We start from the raw sequence: 10,472 nt of genomic DNA, 5'->3' as shown, positions 1-10,472 counted from the left end.
TTTGCCATGTTACATTTTACAGCTCAATAAACCACAACAGTTCACCCAAACCACCCGTTCCGTCTACAACCTTCCAGCGCACCGGATTTGGTCATTATAACAGCCGCAGCGTGGGGACGTTATCCGTCTGTATTCAACGCACTTAACTTCTTCAAACCGCCATCACCGCTGATATTTTACTGTTCGGACTTCCCCAGTTGGTTACAGTCAAAACCGTACAAGTGAGAATGAAAAATAACGTTGGAGAGAAAAATCAACGAAAAGACTAAGAAATTCCTACAAAGTGCAACGGTTTCCAGTGTTGAGCGCAAACCATACGAGTGTAAACGTGCGTGAATGAATTAGTGTCCGTTGTGTTGCGGGGGGGAGGGGGGTTGGGCTGCTGGAGAACCAGCCGCGTGGTGTTATCCCTGTATCCCAAAAGATAGGGACGGTGGGTGGGGATCCATAAAGTGTATCGGTTTCACCACCGTCAGTGTGCGATAGAGAACAGCGCGCTTTTTTTTATTTTTTTTTTTTTTTTTTTTTTTTTTTTTTTTTTTTTTTTTTTTTTTTTTTTTTTTTTCGTGCCAAACACTGTCCCGACTACCTACTATTACCGCCTCGAACACCCGAAGAGCGAAAGAGGCGAGCGTGGAGTACTGGAGGGGCAAAGGAGTGATGATGAATGAGCCGAGAAAGCGTCGTCTTATCATCGGTTCTTCGGGATCCAAGCGTGGTAGCGGCAACAATGTCGCCAACCGATCATCTTCAAGCTGAGAGGTTGAGCACCCCCCCCCCCCCCCCTATCAACCTGCCTTGCCAAGCGGGCATCCTGAAACGAAAATCAAACCTTTAGCAATGGCCTTTATGACATTGGTGAGCATCCTTAGTTCTGTCACAGAAGTCTGATCCCACTTTGAACCGATCAAACGTAAACACAGGCAAGGTTCGTCTTCCGCCTTATCTATCCAGTTTAACGGAAAAGACGCCCATGTTCATTCATCCGTTCGATTATGACATTCATCATCCAACATTACAGAGTTTAAAACATTTCAGACTGATGTTTATATGCCATTTGTCGACTGATTGGTGTGTTTCATGATGTGACTCACATTTTGGATGGCAAGACCGTGAGAGCGTCCAGTGATTTGCTGGCTCCCCCGTTTCACGACGACGTTCAACTGTGGCTCAGTTTTCCTCCAGAAGAGGGACCAGCCCCGGTCACGAATGGCACACCATCCACTGAAAAATTGGAAAATATTTTTTTAAAAGTTATATGTAATATGTATTTATGTGTGTACTTTAACCATATCTTGGGGAGAAATTGGAACCTGCAGAAAACGCTGTCTGACGCACGCCATCCGATATATATGATATGATATATATATTTTATATCGGTTATATATCATATATATATATTTTATATTTTTTTATTGTAAAAAATGCAAAAAAGATGTAATGTCCGAATTACTATATATATTATATAGCCATATATATATATATATATACGTATAAATATATTTATATATATATATTTATGTGACCCTGGATCACAAAATCAGTCTTAAAGTCTGACTGGGGTATATTTTAGCAATAGCCAAAAAAACATTGTATGGGTCAAAATTATTGATTTTTCTTTTATGCCAAAAATCATTAGGACTATTAAGTAAAGGATCATGTTCCATAAAAAATATTCTGTAAATTTCCTACCATAAATATATTAAAACTTAATTTTTTTGATTAGTAATATGCATTGCTAAGAATTAATTTGGACAACTTCAAAGGCAATTTTCTTAGTATTTAGATTTTTTTTTGCATTGCGCCACATTCCAGATTTTCAAATAGTTGTATCTCAGTCAAATATTGTCTGATCCTAATAAACCAACATCAAATGGAAATCTTTTTTTTATCAGATGATGTATAAATCTCAATTTCGAAAAACTGACACATAAGTTTTGTGGTCCAGGGTCACATATATTTCCATTTCAATTTAACAACATGCATGTTATATATTTTTAAACCTGGATAAATATGCTTTGCAGGCAGCTGTATATGATGAGCTCTTCCTAATAATAATCATCCTAATAATAATATTGGATGACAACAATTATGCAGTTCATAAGATTAAGGTGGAGGCGAGATGGTTTACCCAGTGATGCATCTTACCCCACTCTCCCCTGAGAAACACTGTAATGCTCATGTTTTTTTACCAACCCAACTCCCATTTATAATTTGAGGACAAAAAAAAATATGATTTCTCATAGCACTGAGGGCAGCAAGTTGAAGGCCATAACAGTTTTACTCGAGGGTTTTCAGCACCCTGGCACTTTTGCTGATATGTGCTCAGAATCTGCAGGAGTGAGAGATAGAGTGATAAAAAGATAGAAATATAGGGAATATATACGGAGAAACACCATAGAGAGAGTGAAGTGGAGGAAAAAAAACAGAGAGAGGTGGAGGGACAGATGGAGGGAGTTGTACTCAGAGCTTTGGGCAGGAGGAAAGGAGGATGAGAGGGAAGGAATAAGGAAAAGATGCGAATGTGGTGACGAGGGTGCGCCTGTTGGGAATAGTTTGCCTTCCTGTGTAATTGCAACATGGATGCACACACACTTTTTATATTACAGACATCTTGTTAGCAGGTGCTAATTGGCTTCTTGCTTACTTGACAAGGGGTTTGTGACACAGAAAAAACATATTGAATATTTTCCTTTATTGCATGAACAGCTTTTTTCAGTTCTCATTCACACATGCTCCTTATATGCAACCCCACGCAACATCTAACCACATGCGCCACACACAAAAATTCTGCATACAAAAGATTAGTTAACAGTTATTCTCAATTTCCCCATTAAATCAGTTTGGCTTGGACTGAGTGGCACTAACAAGTGTTATTGAAACACACCCTTTTATTGGCTGGGATGGTCACCGCACTGCGCCATAAGTAAGAAGCATTTGATTTGATCTGGCACATCTGCTTGCCCGTGTCACAAATCCCTCGACACCAAAGCACTATCTCTCTCCTAAACACCTCGCCCGGCGCTCTGGGTTTTCAACCAGAATACCAACATGACACTCAGTGCCAAGTGAAGGACAGAACACACACATTCTCACTCAAAAAAACAAAACAATCAATCAATACTTATCCATGTGTGGCTTTCCAGGTTGCTAACAACAGGGCAAAGAAATCTCACAACAGACTAGAAGAAGATTTAAAAAGGAGCCATATGTCAAAAATACCAGATAACACCACAAATGCAACAAAACCCCAAGAGACTCTAATGTCACTGTGTCCTTTCAATACAACACAATCTCGGAGCTCTCTCAGCTCTTGCGCATCAGGACTGATGTCTCCCACTGTAATAAACAGAAAATTTTGATAGATTTGTGATAGATAAGTTGATAGTTATGTGTGCCATTTCCGCATGATCCATTGGACCATGAATGCAGAAAATCCAGCATGAATTATTTCATCACTCACTCGCTCACAGCCTCTCTTTCTTCCTTCCTTATTCACTTTCATTTTCCATATGTTTCTTCCTTTTCATTTCCTGTCTCGTACACAGCAAAGTTGTATTATGCAGTACGTTTTTGTAAAAATATCAAGAACATCCTTAAAGTTTAAAGAAAGTATATATATACTGTATATATATATATATATATATATATATATAGTATATATATATATATATATATATATATATCAAAGCAAAATTGTAATCCGACTTACAAACAAGGTAACTAGCCAAATTACACTGTTTTTCGAGCATATAAATAAAAATTCAACCCCAATTGGGCAAGTACAGCATAATCCCACTAAACGGGACATTTCTGCATAAAAAGGGACAAAGCAATAAGAAAAAAAAATTTAGACAGTTGTCAGATACAAACTACACCATAACACATTATCTTATTATATTATTATCAGATTTAGGTATAATTGTGTTGCTTCTCAGTTGATGAAAGAATACATCTTGCAATGAGGCTTTGTTTTCTAATGTTCAAGTGGCAAATAGTTTGTTATTCTTCTGTCTTAAATTATAAATCTAAAATATATGTATTGAAGGTCACGCTTGCGACAATCTGCCAGTGGAGGCTAATAATAAATAAAAGATAATTTAATATCTTAGAGTAGCTTTATTTAAAAAAAATAGATAACGTAATTTAAGACATTCTTCTTTGAAAAGACTCTCTGTTACATTGTTCCAAGGAAATTTAGTTTTAAGGATGGTTTTTAGATATCATTTTTGGACTAAGAAAAAGACTAAAATACGTAATAAATTGCTTTTTGCAGGCGCATCAAAAATGCGACTGATGATTGCTAGAGTTTGTACAACAAACAGTATCCGAAAACAAACTATATACTACGCTATCAACATCCTAACTTCATCCATTTTTTTTTTCTGTATTCTGTCCTCCTGTTGTTTTTTAACACATCCCTTTGTTTTTGCCCTCTCAGGCTTTAGTGCTTTTCCTGCTTTAACACCAACAGGCAAGAGACTAACCCCTCATCTCTCTCTCTGCATGCAATGCTCTGAGGCTGGTGTCTTCCTGATGTATAGTTTGTCCCTGCCTAATTATCACCCAGGTTTGCCTTAACAAACCTCAGGAGCCGAGCCAACAAAAAAGAGAGGGAGGGTGTGCGAGTGCGAGGAACCCGATTATGTTTGCGTATTGGGCGACAGAAATAGAGAGAAAAGAGGTGTTGGAGAGTTAGGGAGTGAGGAGAAGAGGTGATAGGGTAGGGCAGAGAGACACGAAGGATTGGGTGCGGAGTAAAACGAGAGAGCAAAAGGGAGATGGAGACATCCGAGGCAAACGAACTGACAGTGAGGTTTAAAACGAGGGAGTGAAGGTCAGGCCTAATCAATCGCATTTTGCATTTGGGTTGAGGAACTGCCAGTAAAAAAAACCCAGGTCTAAATGATACAGCAGTTGCGCACTTCTGATTTGTGTTTTGGGTGGAGCGGACGTGGTTCTGAGTGAGTAAGGATTCTCAAGTGCAGATTTATCACTGGTATTGATTAGCTAACGGGCAGGCACTTAACACGGGCAGAGAGCAAGAGCGGCACACGCTTACAATCAACACACACATGCATAAGCGCAAAATACTGAGTCAACAGGTTGGACATTTCTGTTCATGTTGCATAGCACCTCTACTATAGAAAATTACATTTGTTAGATCTGACAATGCACTTTTAAAATGCACACACACCTCTCACACAGATAGAGTATGCACACTTCATTTCCATTCAAAAGTCTGGGGTGGGTAATTTTTTTTTTTTGTAAAAGAAGAAAAGAGCTCACAAAGGCTGCATTGTATGTGATCAAAATACAATAAAAACAAGTGTAAGAAATATATACAATATGTTTTAAAATGCATTTTATTCCTGTGATGGCAAAGCTAATTTTCCGTTGTCTCATATGCTGATTTGCATCTCTGGAAACATTTCTTATTATTAATGTTGAAAACAGTTGTGCTGCTTAATATTTTTTGTGGAAATTGTGATACATTCTTTGATTAATAGGAAGTTCAAAATAAACAGCATTTATTTGAAATAAAAATCTTCTAATATGATACATGTCTTTACTGTCACCCTGTGATCAAATTAATTAATATTTTCTGAATGAAATGATTTTTTAAAAACATCTTCCTGACCTAAAACTTTTGAACAGAAATGTATATTACATTTAACATAACCCATTTCACGTTTGAAGTTATTTAAAAAAAAATTAAAGCACAAAGCTACTGAACAGTGTTGGCATTTCTAAAGCAATGCTTATTTATAGTGTCACACATGACAGCTAGTCTGGTTTGTTATGTGAAATATTTTGCAGTTTACTTTTAAATGGTTCATAATTTACGTAACTTACTAGAATTTTTACTTTGTGATAATGACTGTAAATCAACTCGCTACAAAATAAAATTAAATAATAAATAAATAAATACAATTATTTAAACTCAAAGTAACAGCTTATGTTCATTTATTTATCACATATAACCATATTTTATTTATGTGAGAAGAAAGAGGTTGCACAGAATGGCATAATTTGCCAATTAGGAACAAGCATTCAAAAAAAGCAGTTGCTGAATGGATAGTTCACTCAAAGATGAAAATTCTGTCATCATTTACTTATCCTCATGTCTTTCCAGCATGTATGACTTTCTCTCTTTTGTGGAACACAAAGGAATATATTTTGAAGAGCACAGGGGTCCAAACAAGGTTCGATTTTCATTGTAAAAAAAAAAGTTTTTCAAAATATCTTCTTTTGTGTTCTACACAAGAAAGAAAGGAATAAAGTTTGGAAGGTTATGATGAGGGAATTTTTATTTTTATGTGAACTATTTCCGTAATACTGTCAAGATGGTTTAGCAGCTAGTCTGGTGAAACCAGGTGTGCTGATATGAGATAGCTACTGTTGCTATTTCAGTTTAGAGGTGATTTCACACTGTGCACAATCTATTGAGGAAACAGTTGTTACATGTAACACACTCGTTATTTAGAATCTCTTGAGAGCAGGAACATTACAGGCCCGTAACTAATGACTAAAAGTGCAATCTGAGATAATTGCAGACATAGTTGCGGATCCTCAGGAGCAAACTTCTATTTGTGATGGGCTGTAGTTTATATTTTGGATGTCTAATAATGTCTGTATTGCCCTGTTTGTTCTTACAACAATACTACAATGCTATCATGAAACATGTTAAAAAAATAGATAGAATTACAATGGTAGCATATATCCAAAACACCATGGCAGCTTGTACTTTTTTGTCCTTTAAATATTAGTTAAGACTTAACTGTTCATGCAGCTGCAATGCCAAAGAAGCTCACTGTTGATGAATTATATGTATGTACAGATAGATGGGTGAAATCTGAAGGCTTTACTGTATTTCTGAGAAGATCTACCGTCTTGTCAGATCGAAGTACTTTTTAATACATCACAGCAAGCAAACGGTTTCGAAAAAGCACAGTCTCTCTTTAATTCAGCCGTTTTATTCAGAATCTGCTGATGAATTGTTTTTCTCTTGTCCAGTGTTTGTGGTCATGTGCGTGTGTGTGTGTGTGTGTGTGTGTGTGTGTGTGTGTGTGTGTGTGTGTGTGCGTTGGGAGGAAAGGGCCGCTTTATCAGAGTTTAGCGCTCATTTCATCTCACTGGGTCTCTAATCGCTCTTTTGCTCCTCAAATAGCGCCTCTGTTCTCACTCACGGGGCTATCAGAGATTCAGAAAAGTGCAAAGCCTCAGGCTGACAACAGCTCCCGTCTTACATACGTTCTCGCTCTCTCACCTTTGTTTCCACCTGCTGATTCTCACTTGCTCTCTTTCACCTTCTAATTCCTCTCACCTCTCCGATGCTTCTCTCCTCTAATGTCTTTTCCCACTTGAGCTGTGTCTAGATTTGTCTCATTCAGCCTCTGAAAAAGTGTGGGGGGGGAAGAATTGACTCACCTCCTCCTCCACCCAGAAGTGTCTTGTTAGCTGAAATGACAAAAAGAAAACAGAGGACTCTTCAGGGAAGATGTCAGAGACATTACAGCAAGAAAAACAGTGACTTAAAATCAAATTAATGCCTTACTGGTGACTGAAAATACAAATTCAATCTGAGGGGAGAAGGTCAAGGATGAGAATTAGTTAAAGGACTTAAACTCAATATTAATACCACCACTGTTTCAAAAAAGTTTGTGAATTCCTGTTGTGTAGTAATGTTATCATCAATACTGAAACACTTGTGCTGGCTAATAATTAAACATATTTACTGTGACTTCTGACAAAATGTGTCCTTGCTAACAAAATATATGAATTAGTAAAAAAAAAAATCTTTCTGACCCCAAACAGAAAGGTGGTGTATATACAATTTTCATATATAATATAATATAAATTATATTAAATACAAACATACATAAATATTTCTCATTATATGACCACTTTAAATGTTAAGCTCATTTGTCAGACTGTATAGATGCCTTAGTTTTCTGCTTTCTTAGTAAACTAAGCAAAACGCACCCGTAAACCTGGTTATCCAAAGTGCTAATTGACATTTCCATCAATTCAGTATAAAGCAGGGTCTTGAACCCGTGTCATAGGTGAAATGAAACCCTTTATCCAATTTTACAAATTAAACTATAGATACAGAGCTGCTTTTTCATTTTTTCAAGACCTAAATGATAACAATATATATATATATATTTTTTGTCTATCAGTATTAATTTCACTAAAAAGGAAAAATTGCATCTGTTCACATCAAACAGGGCTGAGCATTTGAGTTCAAGTATGAGGCTGGTTGTACATCAAAGCAGCACTGAAACAACATTGTTTTATGATCAGACAGTGAAGTTAAAACACAAATGAGCAATAAGATAGCTGATTATTTTTTCCCATTTAAAATTCATTACACCTCTGCACACGGACATTAAACCGCATGATAAGTGACGAGCTTATGAGCCAACAAATAATTTACCAGATGGAGTTAATGTAAGCCCAGACAAACACATTTTTTTTTTCAACCGAACAGACACACAGCCACTGAAAAAAAGGACAAACACACACATGCACAATTTAGCAACAGAGATAGACTGGCAAACAGAAAACAGTATGTAGAGAGAGGTAACCATAGCAACCCCAAAGCCCAGAAGGTTTGTTACTGAAACCTAGTTAATTACACGGGGAGGGCAAGTAGGAGAGATGGAGACAGACGAGAAGAGAGAGACAAGAGAGACGGAGCAGGGAAGATGTAATTTGCAAGTTGACGTCCCTTTCTCTCCTGTCTGTCAGAGAAAAAAAAACTACTGGTGAGAAGAAAAAGGGATCAGATATGCACGAGGAAGGACAGAGAGCAAAACAGTGGGAGAGAGAATGAGCGAGGGCTGTAAGTTGATGATACCCCAGGGAGAGAGATTTGCCATCTGCTTAAACCCTGTGTGTAGTGTGTTTGTAGTGTGTTGGTTGACAGTAGTACCACAGAGATGATGATGTTCACACACACACACACACACACACACACACACACACACACACACAACTCTGAGAGGCATATTGACATGATGAGACTGTGCGGGAATGTGTTCACAAAATGCAATCTTCTTATTCAGAACTGTAACAATTCCTTTCAGGCAGGATGAAATGGATCTGCAATAAAAACAATGTCCATGAACATCAGTACCGAGGTTGGGATTGTAAACAAAAATACGGTGCTGATTCTTAGTGTCAATTCAACTCCACACAGCAAAGCACACAGCAAGAGGCAATATACACCAATGATGAGAGTTTACGGGCGGATTAGGATCACAGAGAGGGATTACAAAAAAGAAAAACAAAAGGACGAATAGCTGAGAATCAAAAAAAAGTTCAACAGAAGGTTTGGGGTGAGAGGAGGGAAGGATGTGGAGGAGAGGCAGACAGAGAAAGCGAGAGATAAAAGCTGGGAGGTACAGAGTGATCAAGAATGTGCAGCAACACAGGTACGGAAACACTAAATGAAAAAGATGAAAAGAACAAAAGAGAAATTGTTTTTTTTCTTCAAGAAAACAGCACAGCATGAGTTTGCATCATAATACACAAGACAGAGAGCAATTGAGATGTTTTTTTTTTGCTTTTTATAATAAATGCATTAATTAGAGGAGCTGACAGAAAAGTTCTAATTCTAATGCTCTAATTTTTCTCTCTTTTTTTTTCCTGAAAAAAAAGTGTTTATACACAACTAAACAACATTTGTTTGTCTTTTTTCATTAATGGCTTAAAATAAGTCAAAAGAATAAAAAAGTATAAGTACTTATAAAAGCTAATTCGGCTGTCAAGTGATTATAATTTTTCATCTAATTAATGACATTATATGCCAATTAAATTATTCAAAAATGAATCACTGAGAAATTACCCCCTAAAAGATCATTTAAGTCACTGTGTTAGTTAAGAAAAGCAGTGAACAAACATTGCAAAAAGAATGTTTAGAAAGAAATACTTGATTCAACATTCCATATATAATAAACATGGGTTTTCGTTGGTGAAATTGAGCAAAACAGACAATATTGACAATACTGTGCCTAAAATTAAACACAATATTAACTTTGTGTTTGTTGAACTATTGTATAATATCCCTTTTGCAATATACATTTAAGAAAAAAAAAAAAAAACAGCACACTTGCTCGTGTGATATTGCTAAACTATATCATATGATATAAATATAAGTCAAAAAACCCATACACATGCATTTTTTTGCCCTCACATCTTGAATTTTATGGGCATATAACTGAATTCTAATAGGCTACCTCATGTAGTCAGTCGTTTGTCCTGCATCATGTTCTTTAAAAACTGTCTGCAATGTGCAATAATGACAAACCGGTCTGGGCTGGGGTGGGGTGTCTTCAATGCGTTAAACAATTTTAATGCATGATTCTTTTCCCTAATTAATATCACCAAATTAACATCAACAGCCCTAGAAAAACTGTACGTATTTACAAGGAATTACTGTATCCATTTATTAGTCATACAAATGC

At 36.7% G+C, this 10,472-nt stretch overlaps 1 protein-coding gene across 1 annotated transcript in view; it reads right to left on the bottom strand.

The window, feature by feature from the left end:
- Nucleotides 1-1,159: 1,159 nt before the first annotated feature.
- LOC109102503 (ADP-ribose glycohydrolase MACROD1-like) overlaps nt 1,160-10,472 on the bottom strand; it is a 38,334-nt gene continuing 29,021 nt past the window's right edge. Inside the window, exons 4-6 of the mRNA XM_042738800.1 lie at nt 7,432-7,461; nt 3,223-3,339; nt 1,160-1,224 (exon numbers count right to left, since the gene is read on the bottom strand). Of these exons, the coding sequence (XP_042594734.1) occupies nt 1,160-1,224; nt 3,223-3,339; nt 7,432-7,461 (212 nt within the window). The remainder of the gene's footprint in view (nt 1,225-3,222; nt 3,340-7,431; nt 7,462-10,472) is intronic.

Source organism: Cyprinus carpio, chromosome B14 (assembly GCF_018340385.1).
Source record: "Cyprinus carpio isolate SPL01 chromosome B14, ASM1834038v1, whole genome shotgun sequence".
Classification (NCBI taxonomy): Eukaryota; Metazoa; Chordata; class Actinopteri; order Cypriniformes; family Cyprinidae; genus Cyprinus; species Cyprinus carpio.
The sequence above is the reverse complement of the archived record's forward strand: the minus strand, read 5'-3'. Positions and strand labels throughout refer to the sequence as shown.